Below are 19,772 nucleotides of genomic sequence, written 5' to 3'. Positions count from 1 at the left end.
GGCCGGACTTTGAAGTCTATGCGCATCACTTGATTTAGAAATAAAATAAATGTCATATTTTTTCCTTTTTTTGGTATTGATCATTGATCAACCGAACATTTGATACCGTACGTTCTTAGATGGAACTAAATAAACATATTTAAATTAACTAATTAATTTCTTTGCTAACCATGTGTTTTAATTGATTTAATAATCATGTATACGAACCATGATTTGTGAACCCATGCTAGCTGACCATATAATTATTGCATAATGTATAGTTTATATTTGTATAAAAAACATATATATTATGCATGATACGTCACACTTGAAGTAACAAATAAAATAACTGGAGTTTTATCAAACCGTTTACATTTATATTCATGATTCTGATGATGATCAGTACTATTTTTCATTCAAACCGTCACGTATAAAAATGATTTTCTGATTACGGGGAAAAATTATTTTTTAACAAAATTATTACTTCCTTGTATTAATAAAGAATAAAATTTTTATTAATAAAGAATAAAAATTTTAATTAATGTCGTTACTCTAAATTCGTTCATCAGCTTGATCCTTCTTTTACACAACCGCCGGAAATTCTAACGGAACCCTTGCCACGTGGCCTCTTGTTATAATTAATTAGTCAAATAATCACCAATAGAAACGCTTCACGTACGTGTCATATTTAGCCATGTGTGTTGTCAATGCGTCACATGATTAAAAAAATAAATATTGCAAACTAAAGAAATCTAATTTAAATTAATAAACCCTCAAGGGGTAGCGGCAACGTGCAGGTGGATTGGAATCTAGGATCATCGCAACTAGTACTGCTGGTGAAGCCACTTTACATGATATAGTGGGTGCAACTATTGCAGCCACCGAAATTCATCAAAACATTTGAATGTGACGCCCTAGCTATAGCTAGGGGCCGCTAGTTGTGATTTGGCGTCGGGGTGTTGGCCGCAGGAGTCCTACTGACTCCTACACCCCTAGTGTATTGTGATAACAAGTGTGTGCTCATACTTATAATAAAAAGTATACAATTAATTCATAGAAAGAAATCAGAAAAATGGTAGTCATTAAATATAAAAAACAATACCAGAAAACTTAAATCCGTCACAACCATAGTATCCATAAATCACGTGTTTCCAAACCATATGCTAAAGAAATATTTAGTACTATCATCCGGTTGTTCAATAGAACAGGATGAGATTGAAGACAAAAAAGGTTAGCAGCAAGCTCTTATGTATGTCAAGGTTAGTTCGAGACCGGATATTCCCAATAGTGCAGTGGGAGTTGTGAGTCGCCTAGCATATATGCTGCTTGTGTGCTGTACGTGAGAGACTGAAGTTGGGCTCAATTTCTGTTCATCTTCTAGCTTGAAGACTGGAGCTGTGAGTTGCAGAAGTGATAGGGCTTGTGCTGAAGATAGTGGTTGGCATGTGGGGAACTAGTCTTTAAGTGGGAGATTGTTGGATTATGGAGCCTGGTTTTGAGTTAAGAACATGCCAAGCTGAGAGTTTATTCAACTCTCACTCGACAAGGCGCTTGAGTGAACATTCTAGCGAATGTTAGATAGAATGTATGCTCGAGAAGCACTCGACACTCTGCTCGAGTGAATAACACAATTTTTGCCGCCTTAAGATTTCTAAAGCCATGCACTATATATATGTTATGTTTTATGCTCGGAATATATAAGATTAAACAAAGTAAAAATGGCAAAATTAGAGAGAGGTATTTTGTGAGCATTCTTGAGAAAGAAAGAAGCCTTAGAGAGAGAGAGAGAGAGAGTAGAGGGAAAATCTTATAACTCATTGTGTATTTGTAATCTCATTTGAATAAAATTCCCTGTAGTTATGTGGATGTAAGTGTGTTTTCGAACCACATAAATCTTGTGATATGAACCCGCAGAATTGGAATTCCTTGAACCCACAATCAATTTGAAAACTCATCCAAGAAAGTCAAAATCAAGTCAATGGATGAAGAATCTAAACCTATTGAGAACTCGTTTCAAGAACATAGATTATAATAAAATCTAGACCTATTGAAGAACCCGTTTCAAGAACCCAGATTACAAAAGTGGAATGCCACAAAAGTTGTGATTTACTTTTGATAAATTCAAATGTTCAATGAAGAACAAGAGGAGATAAACTCAACTCACAATGAATAAAATTCATCAATTTCATAAACTTTCATATATTCTTTAAAATGAGACAATAAGATGTATTTAAACTAAACCCTCATAAAACCGTAAGCTAAAATAAAATCAGCCCTTTACAAAAATACCCCTGAGTGAACAGTGCGACGCTACAGTATGTGAACAGTGCTGCGCTACAATAGCTCCTTGAAACTCTATTTCAACAAAAATAATAATTTTTCCCAACATGCCCTTAAGTCATTCTTATAATAAACTCAATTATTGTAAACTAATAAAATAAGCTATTTTAATGAAATAAATAAGTCCAAGACCTTCAATAACAATAGGCCCAAGTCGAGTCTTCCATAACATATCACATGGATGAAAACTAGATCTTCTTTTCTTAAGCCCATCTTAAATGTTGGCGATAGCTTGTATCATGTGGATGAGAACTGGATCTCCTTCTTTCAAGCCCATCTTAAATATTGGGATATTGCTAGACTCTTCCCAAGTGGATTGCACAAATCTATGCATTATTCCTTGCTCTTCTTGGCTCTCAATCATGTGATTATCCCATCAGGAACTTGCAAAAGATCTTTAAGGCTCGGTCTACTTCAGGGCCCATCATCTCGTGTCATGTGATTATGTGTGATTGATTCATGTGTTTTACCATTTTTTCACTATTTTTCTTGTTATGGTTGTTTGTGGGTGTGGTGTTTTCTACATTCTTGGTTTAGAAAGATATATATATATATATATATATGAAATTCGTTCTAAAATTTTTGATGCTTCAGTAGTTCAGTTCAATAGGACCAAAAGTATTCACCCTACCCAAATTCCCTTTGGTTTTTTTTTTTCTTCCATTTCTGATTCACAAGTCTTTGTGGAAGTAGTTAACATAACCACGTACATGCTTGATATATGCTTCAATAATATTAGAGTAATGCTTCATTAATTAAGTAGGAAAATTCAAGTTATTTATATAATTACACTCACTACCTTGCAAAAGTTGGACGATTCATTTCCTAGCTAGTTTGTCGAAGTTAATTCTTTATTCTTGAAAAATCCATTTCAAGTTGATATCAGTTGCTTGTTGTTTTAATTGCATAAACATTAGAAAACTGGCTGCATTGGCCGCCACGAATAACATATAGTTATTTTGAACATGACTGCAGGTTCACACTTGTATCACACTTGCATTGAATTTAAGTTATTGACATCGTCTTGGTCTATCCCTTTACTTATTCAAATGATTATTTACATGGTAATGCGTCATTTTTTTTTTTTTTTTTTGTTTTTGGGAGCGACTTCTTAATTAAAAAATTATATTCATAATTAAGTTGCTGTGAAGTAAGAACACACACTATATATACTATATATTGATATGGCAAGAATATATATAATTAAAAAATTCTATTCATATTTAAAAAATATAGTTAGAATATAAATTTTTAATATTACTTTTATTCAATTCAAAATTTGAAAAAGTTGAATAATTTGTTGTTTTTTGTTTAGAAATTTGGAAAAATTATAATGATTAATTTGAAAAAGTTGTAATGACTAATTTGAAAGTGTACGATTGTCTTAAAATGATATTTAAAAAGGAAATGAGATGAGATGAAATTGCATTACCATGGGATGAGTTAGGATAAAAACAATATCCAAACATGTCCTAATTATATACTTTTGCAAGGTATACAACTTTGCAAGGTGTACACCTTGTTGAAAGGTATACATGTATACTTTTGAAAGGTATATACCTTGCAAGTTGGACGATTCATTTCCTAGCTAGCTTGTTGAAGTTAGTTCTTTATTCTTGAAAAAACAATGTCAGTTGCTTGTTTTTTTAATTGCTTAAAAATTAGAAAAACTGTAGCATTGGCAGCCATTTTTATTTTTATTTTTGTTGATCTTTGGGGATTTGGGAATGGGAATAGAATGCAAGACCTCTTTTATGAAGGTTGAGTCTTATGCCATATGAGCTATAGGCTTTGGGCAATTGGCCGCCAATTTTGAACATGACTACAGCAGGTTCACACTTGCATTAATCGTAAATTATTAACGTCGTCTTGGTCTATGCCTTTATTTATTTCAATGATAATTTAAGTAGTGATGATCCTTAACGTCAATTTTCTTTTTGAGACCTTTTAATTAAAAAATTTTATTAATAAGTCGGTATGAATTACGTACACACACTATATATATACTATTAATATGGCAATATTTAATTTAAAAATTTGAACTTAGCAATGAAATGCTGATCTGCAGTGGCCATCTCTCTCTATGTATATATATATATATATATATTTATATATATTATCGGTTTCTTACCCCAATACGAAGCTTAGCTAAACTTCAAACTAAGCACGTGCCTTTCTAGAAAGATGAAATCTTTGGAGTCATTGTTTTTCTACTTTTTCGGCCTAGAAAGATGAAATTAGTTATAAAATGTTTGATCCTTCAATAGGACCAAAAGTCTCCCAATATATCCAAATAATTCCCTTTTGTTTTTGTTTTTGTTTTTGTTTTTTTGTCATCTTCCTTTTCAAATTCATAAGTCCATCACGTGTTTGACGCTTCAATAGAGTAATGATGGGCATGCAATCCTTTATGTTAGAGCAATTTTCCCCAAGGCTTAGGCCGGCAAGAATTGATCCAAGCCAGGTGTCTAGGGGATGACCCGAGAAACCTGGTCTAGGCCCATAAGGTCTCTCAACGATCCGGTTAAGAACCATGACCCACGGAGACTGGGCGCTTCTGCTTAGGCTAAGATGGGACAAGATTCTAAGGTGGCAAATCATGCCGCATTAATGAGGACCACAAGACTATCACGCCGGATTAACTACTAAACCTAGGGGGCCATGCCGCATTAAAAGCTGTATGGCAGATGGAGCTTCGAGGGGGAACTTCCCTTCCCCCAGGTTGTAGGGTATGGTCCTCTGGCACACCCCCAACTCTTACGTACGGATACGTGGAAATCAAGGCGTCGGGACGATGACAACACGGGTCACGCATTCCATCGCCGAGTGCTAATTGTGTATACATGCAACACGTGTATAATAAAATTACGCAGCGGATAATAAAAGTCCTATAACTAAGAACTAGAATTTTGTTTAAATACAAACTAACTTAAAACACACGTAATAAAATATTACAAGTTTCAATATTGTTTCAAATCCAAATTACATAACATGAAAACAAGTAAAGATAATTTCCAACGTAAAACGACTCCAAGTTAATACTCTGGCAGAGTCGCCTCCTCGAGCTTATCCTCCTTCTCCTTAATCTCTGCATTAAAATCTATGATACCAAAAATGGTGCCGCAGGTAAGTAATAATCAAAACACCACAAGATAAAAATATATTACACTCAACAATATGCATGAAAAGATGTCAAATGCACATGTCCCACAAATCCACATTTTTGCACGCAAGCCAAAAGTCTCATTTGGCCCAAAATATTTCCTTTAACTTTTCCTCGCCATTTTTTTCCAGAAAATGGTCCAAAATCCAAATCTCAAATCGATTTCTATTTTCATTAACCGAATGCACCATGACCTCCCCTAGGGGTCATCGCACACCCTGGCTCCCTTCGTCACACTATGGGTAATGACCATGCGTATGACTTCGTAATGAGTGATGCCCAGTTTCGTGCCCCGCGCGTACATAGCCAAGTATCCTCTAGCTCCCACTAGCAGAGGAGCCACGGAGTCGGTATGAGAGCATTACCATCCCGTCCGCTCTCGTTGTCGTCCAGCGACAACCCAGAGGACGTCACTTAGTATATTGTGCTCCCGAGTGAACAGAGGAGCTCCACCGAGATAATGCCCCATCTCGGCTTGGGTCATGATACACACGCACCCAAAAATCCATTTAACTCATGAAAATCTAGTTATCAATTTCCAACACATGTACATATATACACCATGCAATGCAAATGACAAGACAAAATTATCCAACAAAGCCCAACATCATCCAAACATAAATAACTCTATCCTCAAATCCAACCGACCCCCGACTCCTCAGACTCAGTCCAGAATAACCAATCAGTCACAAATTTATTGTAAAAGTAATAATATTTTTAAATCTAAAATAAAGTTTGGAAAATACTTACAGCGCTATATAGTAATTTCCGAAGGATCAACGAGCTGAAAAGGGCGAAGAAAAAGCAACGTAACAGTGTAAAGACATTGTGGCCGTGGGTTGTAAAATACCCAATTTTGAATGATGACGAACCAAGGCTTGAAATTGATAGGAAATGACTTAGAGGTGTTTATGAAGCTAGTAGAAGTGAGGGTTGGCCGTGAGTGGCGGAGAAAACGGCGGTGGAAGGCCGAAAAGCTCAAAATAGACAGTGAGGTCGTGGGGGCTGCTCCAGTGATGGATCGGAGCCGGAAATGGATGGTTTAGGACGAGAAGAGGTTGGTGATGAAGCTGTGAAGAAATGGTGGCTGAAGGTGGAACGACGGCGGCACTGGAGGGAAAAGACGCTGCTGCTCGGAGGAGCTCATGGTGGTTAACGGTGGCTAGAATGGAGGTGAAATTTGGTAGGGATGATCACCGGCCGGAGGGGAAGAAAACTGGGTGGGCAGTGTGTTACACGGCAGTGGCGAATGGTGGTCCTGGGCAGAAGAAGAAAATGACGATATGGAGGAGGGATGAGCTTCGCGCGCGGGAGGGAGAAACCGGAGGAAAAGGTGGGAAAAAAGGAAAGAAAAAGAGAAAAGAAAGAGAAAGGAAAAAGAAAAAGAGAAAAAAAAGATGGGGAAATGAAATGAGATCTAGTCCTCACCTCTGGAGTCTAGAAACTGATCCAACGAAAACAACTTTAAAAGATATAAATCGAATAAAATAAACGAAACACAATATCTAGTTAAAATATAATAAATAACTAGTAAATACTAACAACAAAATTTTAAATCCAAAAACAAACTAAAATAAATTAAACAGCAATTTAAACTCGAAACAATAACTAATATTAAGAAAACTCTATAAAATAAATTTCACAACTAATTAAATTCAATTAAAATTCGATAATTTAAAATAAAAGAACCAATATTTTAATTAAATTAAAATACTCAATTAGTAAAAATACACGTAAAAACGGAATATCACATCCTCCCCCCTTAAAATAAATTTCGTTCTTGAAATTTGTAAGGTCAAACATCATTGCCCAAGCAGGATACAAGATACAACTCAGAACACATTTGAGATAAACATAGCATCATTAACACCCAAACAATTAAGGATATTTCTCTCTCATGTCTACTCCTATAGGCGATTCCATCATACCTACACTAGTCTCCCAATGACCATCACTTCTAGTACTCCTAAGGCGACTATGTAATCCGAAATCTCCAATTCCACAAGAACCTTAATACAACACCCAGTAAATTCCAATGGTTATTATCTTCGCGCCATAAACTGTGTTAATCTCAATAGACTCCTATGCTAAAAAAAAAACTTCCAAACCTCTATTGTATTCCACAAGTTGGTAACCGATTAGTCACTTCCGAAGTAAACCATCAATAATCATAAATTGCACAACCAAATGATTAATCTTCCATTAAAATTTCAAATCAATATTAATTCCTCAAAATCAACACAAAATTTGAATACCTAATTGTCTCCAAAAATACGCTTCTGTGCGCACTCTGATAACTCGCCAAAATGCAAAAAGACTATGTCCTCATAAATCAACACAATTGAGTACAAGCTAACTCAACACCTGAAAACAAGAAAATCATTTACCCCACTTTGATAGAAAATAATATACATCCAAAAACCACGAATTATCACTCACTCAATTGGCTCTTGCTGCCTTAATCAAAATCAATATTCCGTGAAAATACATCCATTGATTGATGACAGAAATCAATATTAATCAACCTCAACGCCCCAAATTGAAAACACATAATATCATCCCAAAATATACCTGTCTCTTCTAAAGATAAGGAACATATCAAAAAGGCTCAAGTCCTTCCTGGCCAACCAACAAGAGCGCCTATAACTTCTACCCGACAACCCACACTTTCAAGCTCATTACCTATATTCTGAATATCATCTAATCTAGCGGAGACTAAACTCACTATAAACTACCATTGACCCCACCTAGACATAATCGAAATGCTCTTGGTAACTCACCCACCTGCTTGTACTCTCAAAACTCTAGTATTAAAACTTCTAATTCCTTCAATCGCACATCACAAATAAATCTCAAGACAAGCTATAATGTTTAAATCTTCAATCCATCAAAAACTATTGAACAACACTCATTGATCCTAATGCTTCATTACCTCATACATATGGTTATGCTACCCACCGTTGATGCCTAAGTTTCAACTTCCAAAATTTTATCATACACCACACATGGCAACCCAACAATATCTTTCCAAATTAATAACAATGTTCATAATTCTTCCAATTGAATGCTCGATCTCCAAAGTAGAGTGTAGCCTCCAAAAATTTAAATTCCTATACGACCTCAATTCACAACTAATTCCTGAAGGTAACCATAATAATTATTGCCAACCAACATTCCATAGAGTAACACACTTCGACTGAACACTCCAATCGACTCACCATTATCACGTGTCGATCTCATGCATCCTTAGACAAAACCAATAATCATTCCAACGTACAAGTGATCCATTACTACTATTTCCATCATCTGGACTTATGTCCACAAATCAACATGAATCATTCCTAAATCTGCTCAACTTATACCCTTAAAATCAGCAAACAATTATTGCTTAAAGTTTTGTACCGAGATTGACCTTAAACCTGCTAATAATCCATTCCCAAAAGTCTACGAATCATAAAGCCTCAAATTCTATTGCATTCAATATCAACACAAACTACTTTTTCCAACACCTCGATGGACCTATTTCTTCCGAATCAATAAAAATCATTTCCTAAAATCTGCTACTACAACCTCAAGTTAACAATAATCACTTTCTGAACTAAATCGATATCTTCAGTCATCAGAGAAATACACGAACTAGATCATTACCTTCAATTCCCAAAGAAATACTCTCTTGAAAAAAATTTCACACATCAGTAACTCAACTCTGATCAATCCTATTTAATGGTTGCAAACTAATCACTCTCCAGAGTAGATCAAGCTAGCACACCAAGTCTGTAAAACTAAGAACTCAACTCTTATTATAAATCGATCCTTCAACTCTGCAATTCTAAAACCTTAAATTAAATAGGAATCATTTTCTGGAATTTCTAAGATCAATGAACTTACACCCCATAATAGAACAATCAACTCTAAAAGCTTTCAAAATCTAAAACATTAATGGATAATAAATCATTTTCTGAAATCCTCAAGATTGATGGCCTTAATCCAAAACATTCACCTTAAAAGCTTGTAAATTCTAAAGCACCAATTGCCACCAAATTGCTCATCCGAATCAGCGAAATTTAAAATTTGAAATTTAATTATTTCCCCCAAAACTTGTCGAACCTAACACCTTAATTACCATAATCTTATTTCCCAAAATCTATAAGCCCTCAAACCTTAGATAAAATTCTCTTAAACCTATCCATAAAGTTCGTTGAACCTACACTCTCCTATTCTATAGCCTCATTACATAAATTCTACAAAACCTAAGACATGAATCATCTTAAGCGACTTAAAGCTAATTCCTCTCCTCATTGTGACGTGAGTTCCTACTTTACAAAGATCGCCTAAACCATGACATTCCCTTTAGATCGCAACATCATAAAAGCAAACCACATCGCAAAGAATTCAAGCCTACTACACTAAATGCTCTTGCCTAACAATATTATTCTCGATTATACCGCATTCCTGCCATAGCGTAGCCCTTAACCCCACTTTCAACTTTGAACAAACAAATCAAAATAAATTAAAACAAAATAAATAAAATTAGGAATAAATCAATTAAATAAAATAACAAACATTGAAATAAATAAAAAAATAAAACAACATACTTTCAATTCAAATAAGATCAAATCAAACCAAACTAAACCAAATCAATTTTAATAATACTGCTTTACAGCTATGTGTTTGAATGGTAAATCAAATAAAATCGAATAAAGTTAAATAAAAACAATTCAAATTAAATAAACAAAATAATTTTAACTCAAGCTTTTAAAACTTTCTAGTACTCTACCTATGGGACATATGGTTTTACCCAGAACCGAACCGCTCTGACACCACTTGTGATACCCCCAACTCCCACGTATGGACACGTGGAAATCAAAGTATCGGGATGATGACAACACAGGTCACGCATCCCATCGCCGAGTGGTAAGTGTGTGTACATGTAACGTGTGTACAATAAAACAACACAGCGGATAATAAAAGTCTTACAACTAAGTACCAGAATTTTGTTTAAATACAAACTAGCTTAAAACATACGTAATAAAATATTATAAGTTTCAACATTGTTTCAAATCAAAATTACATAACATAAAAACAAGAAAAAATAATTTCCAACGTAAAACGATTCCAAGTCAATAGTCTGGAGGAGCCGCCTCCTCCTCAACCTCTGCATCAAAATCAACAGTACCAAAAATAGTGCTACAGGTAAGTAATAATCCAAACACCACAAGATCAAAATATATTACACTCAACAATCTGCATGAAAAGATGCCAAATGCACATGTCCCACAAATCCACATTTTTGCACTCACGCCAAAAGTCTCATTTGGCCTAAAATATTTCCTTTAACTTTTCCTCGCCATTTTTTCCAGAAAATGGTCCAAAATCCAAATCTCAAATCGATTTCCATTTTCATTAACCGAATGCACCATGACCTCCCCTAGGGGTCATTCGCACACCCTGACTCCCTTCGTCACACCATGGGTAACGATCATGCGTGTGACTTCGTAACGAGCGATGTCCAATTCCATGCCCCGCGCGTACGTAACCAAGCATCCTCTAGCCCCCGCCAGTAGAGGGGCCACGGAGTAGGTACAAGAGCGTTACCATCCTTTCCGCTCCCGTTGTCGCCCAACGGCGACCTAGGGGACGTCACTCAGTATATTGCACTCCCGAGTGACCAGAGGAACTCCATCGAGATAATGCCCCATCTTGGCTTGGGGTTGTGATACACACGCACCCAAAAATCCATTTAACTCATGAAAATCTAGTTATCAATTTCCAACACATGTACATATATGTACCATGCAATACAAATGACAAGACAAAATTATCCAACAAACTCCATCCTTAAATTCAACCGACCCCTGACTCCTCGGGCTCAGTCCGGAATAACCAATCAGTCACAAATTTATTGTAAAAGAAATAACATATTTAAATTTAAAATGAAATTTGAAAAATATTTACAGTGCTAAATAATAATTTTCGAAGGATCAACGAGCTGAAAAGGGCGAAAAAAAAGCAACGTAACCGTGTAAAAACATTGTGGCCGTGGGTTGTAAAATACCCAATTTTGAATGAGGACAAACCAAGGCTTGGGATTGATAAGGAATGACTTAAGGGTGTTTATGAAGCTAATGGAAGTGAGGTTTGGCCGTGGGTGGTGGAGAAAATGACGGTGGAAGGCCGAAAAGCTCAAAAAGGAAAGTGAGGTCGTGGGGGCTGCTTCGACCACGGATCAGAGTCAGAAATAGGTTGTTTAGGACGGCAAGAGGTCGGTAATGAAGTTGTGATGAGATAGTGTCCAGAGGTGGAACGATGACGGTGCTGGAGAGAAAAGATGTTGCGGCTTGGAGGAGCTCGTGGTGGTTAACGGTGGCTTGGATGGAGGTGAAATTTGATAGGGATGATCACCAGCCGGAGGGGAAGAAAACTGGGTGGGCGGTGTGGTACACTGCGGCAGTGAACGGCGGTCCTGGGGAGAAGAAGAAAATGACGGTATGGAGGAGAGATGAGCTTCACGCGCGGGAGGTAGAAACCGGAGGAAAAAGTGGGAAAAAGGGAAAGAAAAAGAGAAAATAAAGAGAAAGGAAAAAGAAAAAGAGAAAAAAAAAAGATGGGGAAAAGAAATGAGGTCCAGTCCTCACCTCTAGAGTGCAGAAACTGATCAAACGAAAACAATTTTAATAGATATAAATCGAATAAAATAAAGTAAACACAATATCTAGCTAAAATATAATAAAGAACTAATACATACTAACAACAAAATTTTAAATCTAAAAACAAACTAAAATAAATTAAACAGCAATTTAAACTCGAAACAATAATTAATATTAAGAAAACTCTACAAAATAAATTTTACAACTAATTAAATTCAATTACAATTCGATAACTTAAAATAAAAGAACCAATATTTTAATTAAATTAAAATACTCATTCAATGAAAATACACGTAAAAACGGGATATCACACTGGGACTGTATTTATATGGCTCCTCTACCCCTAGGTAAAGGGATCGGTTTCTTCCCCTAATCTACTTTTTTATATACTGAGCCTTCTACTCCCAAAATCTCTGACCTGCTGATACATAAGATACCGTCACTGACTTAGGCATTGGAGGCTTCCCGGGCCATCTAAGGGCCGCCTTTTTCTATTCTATCTTTGTTTCCGCAGGCCCAAGAAACCGAAGACTCGAACTCTGAGAACCCAGCCCTTAGGCATGCGAAACACGCCATCAATAGTGGTGCTGTTTGTGGGATTTGAAAAATCTTAAAAACATGTCCTTCGTATGCCTGCAAGGACTAATTCTTAGCTGGTGTAGGAGTAGAAAGAAGAAGTCTCAATCAATATGGAGACAAGGCTGGTTAGCCATGGAACAACTCATTGAAAAGCTCACTAACAAAGTGGAAGTTCTCCATGTGGAAAACCAAGCGCTCAAAGACAACCATCGAGATTTGAAGCACCAAGGAGATCCGAGTGCCAATGATACTAGGAATCTCAGAGGGAAGAAGAAGGTAACAATGACCAAGAGGAACGGAAGCACATCCAAGACGAGTTACGTAACCTCAGAGGAAAGTATGAGGAAATGATGAGAAAGATGAGGAGCTCATCTATAGTAGACCAACTACTTGTTAGCATGGGTCTATCCTACAATGCAAAAGTAATGGCAGTACCATTACCACCAAAATTCCAGGTTCCCCCATGAACGCATATGATGGGACCTGAGATTTAGTGGAGCACTTTGAAACTTTCAAAGCTCACATGACGTTGCATGGATTTCTCAGGGAGGTGGCTTGCAGAGCCTTCCCATTAATGTTAAGGGGACTACTGAGAACATGGTTCGGCTCCCTAGCGCTTGGCTCTATTGGAAATTTGGATGAGTTGGCTCACTTATTCCTCACTCACTTTATGGCCAATAGGAGGAGAAGGCGTCCTACTGCCTTCCTCCTCACCATTAAGCAAAGGGAAGACGAGAGCTTGAAAACCTACCTGGACAGATTTAATAAGGAACGAATGACTATGAAAAACCAAGATGAAAAAAATCACCTTCGCAACACTCTTAGAGGGAGTATGGCCACGATCCGCATTCATGGTGGAGCTTGCTAAAGGACCCTTACAAACCTTTGAGAATTTATAGACCAAGTCGACAACTTCATCAACGCCGCCGAGGACACCCTCCATGCCCTGACCAAGAGAGACGACAAGAGTTAGAGAGAGCGGACAAGAAGGGGAAGGCCTCGACGAAATGCCACATTCGAGAGAAGGCCGAGCGAAGTCAACAGGTGGTGAGAAAGGAAGATCCCATTGCGAGGAATGCGTCATACTGGCATGATCGGTCAACATTTGTTGTCACAAGGGAGGACAAAAAACCAACTCAAGAGGAGCGCCGCTATTGCACCTACATTAGTTGACCACCCACAACACCGAGCAGTGCCGTTCACATTGGGGGGACCGAACAACACCTCGATAGCTTCATTTCCGACAAGCGGGGCAACCATGGAGGGGATGCTCTAGGGAAATAAGTCCCAGTAGAGGATATCAATATAAGATAATGGACATCTCGAGAAGAAGGAAAGTCGAACGAGAGCCACCACACGCCCCTCCGTAACAGCCATAGCCAACACATGCCAATGGATAGCTCAAGGGCTTTGTTGCTCACCCTGGGTAGGAGTTGTGTTGCTCGCCTGGGATTTAAGATCACTTTGCTTGCCTCCTAGAAAGGAACTACCATGCATTTTGAGCAACTTAATTAGGGATTGGATACGTGCACAATAGTCGATCATCAGACATCGTATCTTGTACTCTAGAGCTGTGTTCCCATGTGATTCTATGAATTTGATTCTACCATTTTGATCGGGGGCTGAATTCTTATGGTCCTGAGCTCCCACATGATCCAAAAAATTTGATCAATTGTCGGATCACCTGCTTGAGAACCCAACTCCTAGTCGATTCAATCTACCTTCATGTTTACGTCTTACCTTCATTTTCCTACCTAGCTATATTTACGTAATCACATAAGTTTTCCATCCTCCCTAGCTGTAATTTCCTGTCCTATCGTCATTTTCCACCCTATGTTCATTTTTTCGTCTTACCTTCATTTTTGTATCTGAGCTTTAGGTTTGCATCATGGCATCATTTTCTATCTAAAATTCATTTTTAGTCCTCGCATCACTTTTGATCTCTCCTCCCTTTTATTTTTTACACTAGCTATAGTTTCCAGTCCTACCTTCATTTTTTGCTTGATGTCCTACATTGCAAGCTTGTTCCTCAAGTGTCCACACATCTTTGCTCCCGTCCTTCAACTCCTGCACATAGCATTCTCGAGCTGTTGTTGTCAATTCCCATCTTGGTGAACACATCTGAAAACAAGATGCTGGTTGAGCTACACTTGTAAATCAAAATCCTCTGGGTTTTAAAGTTGGTGATCTGCATGGTTACCATCAGGACATCTTTGTGAGGGTGGAGCAAACCCTCGTCGTCTTCTTCATCGAAAGTGATAATGGTGTCATATGAGTGCCTCTGCTATTTGCTTGAAGGTTTCTCTACTGCGAACACCTCTTTATACTGGGCTCTGTGGGCATGGGCCTTTCGCCCTGATGAAGTGGGATTGTTGCCAGTGTACTCACCTGCTAAGGTGCATATTTGTCCTAGTAGGCTATGACCATGAATCGGGGCTCGACGAGGCAGATTTCAAGGTGCCTTGCTTTCAATTCTTTGACACATGGGACTTTCACTTTGCCGTAATTTCCTGCGCTCACTTCCTTGGTCAACTTGCCGTCAGTCCCACTTGGGATGTTAAGAGAGCAAGTGTTCAAACTGCTCTATCTTCCTTTTCAGGGAGTAATAGTCTTCGAATCAGTGTCGATTAGTTTGATGGTACATACAAAACTGTTAGTCCTTTTGATCCCGTTGGCCATCCTCCTGTGAGGTCAACCCATTCTCCTCTTGCACAGTAAGGCTAGCATGGGTCCATCTCACACTTTGCATCCTAGCCAACACGTTTTCTTTTTCCTTGTGTCGTGCTATGCTTTCTTTGGCTTCTTGATAGTCTTCCCCCGGTTGGAGCCGCTGGCTCTTTTGTAGGCTTGGTCCAACTCGGTCTTCCAGGGGGTTGTCAAGGCTTGCAAGGTGTCTTCTGCATTGATGAAGTCGTCCACGCAGTCCATGAATTCTCACAATTTCGTGGGGGTTTTCTTGACCAGCTCTGCCATGAATGGGTTTCGCAGCTAGATGCCTCCTAAGAGTGGCGGATTGGTTGGCCAAAGATGGTGCCATGGGTGCTAATTCGGACTACACTAATAATTCTATATTGCCTCGGGACCTTTGAGGTTTGTCACGGTTGGATTTATCTGGGTTTCCTTCTTTAAGATGTTGTTAATCTGGGTTTTGTTTTTGCTTTTGCTTGCTATGCTCTTCATTATGTTCAGAGGCTTGTTTAGAGCTTTTTTCGAGCTTGGGTTCTTTGGGATTTTTTCACAAGGGCCTTGTTTTGTTTCCACGATTTTTCTCTGCCATAAGCCAGGATTTTATTAATAAATTCGGGAGGGCGTTGCTATTGGATAGGTGATTGCCCACTCTTCTTTAAAAAGAAAAAAAAAAGGGAGGGTCACCAAGGTGATCTTCTCATCTTGGTTGTCCGTCATAATTCGCTCTTTGTTGAAAAGAGATAGGTATGCCTTCAGGCTTCAACTTGTTGTTTAACGTTTAGGAGGCAGGTTGTAGGCCATCTCCTTTTTCTACTCGCAATAAACTATGTTAAGAATAGGCGGGCCACTCCTCAAATTAGTGGATCAAACCTGGGAGTAGCGCTCTAAACCAGCCCATCATTGCACCTTTCAGTGTTAAAGGGAAGGCTCGGCAAGCTATCTCTCTCGGGAACTCGTGGTGGGTCATTTGGGCCTAAAAAGTTTTTAGATGCTCTAGGGGATTTTTGGATCCTTTGTACATATCCATTTAAGGGACTTTGAGTTTGGGCAGGAGAGGAGCAGCCATGACCTCAACTTTGTATGGCAAATCAGTGCTTGTGAGCAGTTGGTCTATAGAGGATGATGCACCCATCTTCTTGGCTATCTCCTCATATTTATCTTTAAGACCACACAACTCGTGATGCATTTGTCTTCTCTCTTCTTGGTTGCATCTACTCCCACCGTGCTCTGCAACTCGACATGTTCACTCTGGCTTGGTTCAACATCTTTCGGTGGTCCACCTTAGAGCTTCATTCTCCTATTGGAGCCTCCCCACTTCACCTTCAGTCTTCTAAACACGTCTTCCACTTCAGCGAGTTTTGCTTCCATGCTTCTTGTTAATTCTTCTTATTCAAGTGGTTTGCAAATGTGTCGTTGTTGACATACAAATGACATGTTATTCATAAAGATTCCATAGATGATGCCACTGTTGACGACGTGTTTCATACCTTGGACAACACCTAAGTATGGAGAATGAAGTATCCAGGAAGGAAGAACAACTTGAGCATATGAGAAAAAGGAGAGGAAGCCAATCCATTACCTATACCTAGGGATGGCATTTATATACATTGACTGAGGTGGTCTTCACTTGTAGTAAGAACTTTTTCCGCACATCATACAGGACACATCACTTGTGGCAGGGCGACTACCTGCTATTTCATCTCATATAATTTGATTTCATCTCATCTCATCTGAAGTGTGTAACTAAACGATGTAGGTCTATTTGTAAACTAAAACTTGAAGGTCTATTTGTGGATGGCCATGCAAGATTCACAACTCAACTAATTACACAAAAAGATAAAGCAATTTCATTCACCCAAACATTTGTGTTCGATCGATGAATTGGTTGGAGTTGTGTTGTTTAAATGAACAAGCACAAAGGCATACTATCCATTTTGAGTCCTTTTCCATCACAATATACCCCAAATATATTGCAGATTCTTCCCCATGTCAGGGTTTTATTATTATTATTATTATTATTATTATTATTATTATTATTATTATTATTATTATTATTTTATGATCATTACTGTTAATGGATTACTTGGCCAACGCATGTGGTGGAGTAGTCCATAATATGCGATTGAATTAATGAATCAAAGAAAAAGCAGAGTATTGGAAAAAAGACTTGATCAAAGATTGAGACTTTGGCTACTAAGTCAGCAATAATTAATGCCATATATAAAAACCAAGCCATCTGCCATAAAGTAATTTCCACGAAATTTGAAATTCCTCTTTTATAACTCATGTTTAGATAAAAGATATTTGTGCAAAATTTAAAATGCAAATAAAGTAGGAAAGATATATTTACATAAATTGGAGATTTTCTAAAGCTATGAATATATAATGGTTTTGCAGTTTTATTTATTTGTTTATTTATTGGATTGGTAGGTCAAGGAATGACAATAAAATAAATTATACATAGCATATTATTCTATTTCGAACTATTTGCATTCAATATTCGAACGTAATCAAAGTCTTTTATCAGAGTCATAAAAGAGTCTCCTCTCTAGTTTTCTCTCTAGTCTCGCTTGGAGAAAATAGAGGTGGTGGTATGTCCATGTTCTTTTGAACGGTGGTGTTTTATTCATCATTCTGCTCTTGATTCAGTGTAGTATCTCTCTGTTGGGCTACCTATAATGGAAAAGCTTAATAGTTTGTGGAGTAATCTACAGTTGAATGAGGAAGAGGATACGTCTATTATGATTGAAGAAGAAGCAGTTTCAGAGATAAAGAAGAAGGGTGATCTTAGTTTGATTGGTAAGATATTGTCTGATAGACAATTGGCAACACAGGTGGTTGAGTCTACTTTGAAGAAGATTTGGCGCCTGAGTAAACCTGCAGCGTTAAGGGAGGTTGGGAGAAATATGTATGTAATGATCTTTGCTACTCATGCTGACAAGCAGAGGATTGTTGAGGGGAGACCATGGTTCTTTGATGGTCAGCTGTTTGTTATTAATCCATTTGATGGCATTTCTCCAATACATGATCTGAAGTTTGATACTGCACCTTTCTGGGTGCAATTCCATAATCTACCTTTGTTTGGAATGAATAGAGAAGTGGGTGTAAGGTTGGGTAGTTCAATAGGTGAAGTCCAAGAGGTTGATGTGGATGATGATAATGTAGGGTGGGGTAGTAGTTTACGAGTAAAGATTCTGATTGACATGAAGAAACCTCTTGCTAGAGGCAGAACTTGTCATCTGAATGGAGTAAAAGTCTGGAGTCCAGTGCAGTATGAAAAGCTCCCACGTTTTTGTTTCACCTGTGGTCGTATTATTCATGAAAATGTTGATTGCCAGAGCAACACAGATTCTTCTCCTCAATATGGTGCATGGTTAAGGGCTGTTTCCAGTGCTAAAAAGAAATGGAACTCATCAAGTGAGTATAGCAAGAAGACATCGACTAGTTCTGGGGAGAGACAGAACATGGTGACATCTGATGAAGATACTGTGCAGGTGGAGAGGAAGAGTCAAGGTTAAGTTGCTCAGGGGGTGATTCCAGATCACGATGAAGCTGTTCAGGTGGAGAGGAAGAGTCATGGTGCAGTTGCTATCCCAATGGAGAAGATGAGTAACGGTCCATCATTCAATGAGAAGATACAAAATTTAGGCATATGTTCAGCTGCTATTATAGAGAATATTCATAGCAAAGCAGTTACTAACTGTTTTGAGGTAACGGCCACTAATGATCTTTTATTGGCCAGTAATGATCCTTTACTGGTTAGTAATGTTATGGAAGAGTCAATGCTTAAGAGTGCTGAGGGGCCTACTGCTGGACCTATTTCTACTGGGCCATCCCATAGGCCTACTATTGGACCTATTTTTGGACTTGTAGAAAGACAAACGAGACAAGGCCTTATTTTTCAAGCCCAAGGTACTGGAAATTCAAAAGTATCCCTGCATGTTGGTCAGAAGCAAGGTAGAAATACTAGAAGTACTTGGAAGGAGAGAGCAAGATGCCACTCTATTGCTGATGTATCAAAGAAGAAAAGAGATGTGGAGGAGATTTCAGGAGGCAAAGCTACTGCAGGTGGTAAAAAGAGAGGTAAATTTACTGCTTTTTCTAGTGATGAAGTTGATTCTTTTAAGAAGAGTAAACAAGAGGGGGTGGTTTGAAATGTTTTGGTATCGGCAGAGGCTGTGCACCAGCCCTGCCGAGATCAATGAGTTTTATAAGTTGGAATTCCCGTGGGCTTGGGAACCCACTGGGAATTCAAACCCTTTCTAACTTGGTCAGAAAACAAGCTCCTGATTTTTTGATTCAAGAAACAAGACTTCATTCTAAAGTTATGGAAAAGTTAAAGTTTAAGCTGGGGTTCTATGGTTGCTTAGCAGTAA

The 19,772-nt window shown here is 38.0% G+C and overlaps 1 protein-coding gene across 1 annotated transcript; it reads left to right on the top strand.

Annotated features, from left to right (window-relative positions):
* The first annotated feature begins 18,074 nt into the window (after nt 1–18,074).
* LOC122298977 lies at nt 18,075–18,914 on the top strand. Its single transcript, XM_043108819.1, has one exon. It carries the CDS (start codon nt 18,075–18,077, stop codon nt 18,912–18,914), a length of 840 nt encoding a protein of 279 aa, XP_042964753.1.
* The last annotated feature ends 858 nt before the right edge of the window (nt 18,915–19,772 follow it).

Source organism: Carya illinoinensis, chromosome 16 (assembly GCF_018687715.1).
Source record: "Carya illinoinensis cultivar Pawnee chromosome 16, C.illinoinensisPawnee_v1, whole genome shotgun sequence".
NCBI lineage: Eukaryota > Viridiplantae > Streptophyta > Magnoliopsida > Fagales > Juglandaceae > Carya > Carya illinoinensis.
The sequence above is the reverse complement of the archived record's forward strand: the minus strand, read 5'-3'. Positions and strand labels throughout refer to the sequence as shown.

Coding starts and splice junctions, on each gene's coding strand:
- LOC122298977 (XM_043108819.1), top strand. CDS start 18,075: ATGGAAAAGCTTAATAGTTTGTGGAGTAATCTACAGTTGAATGAGGAA.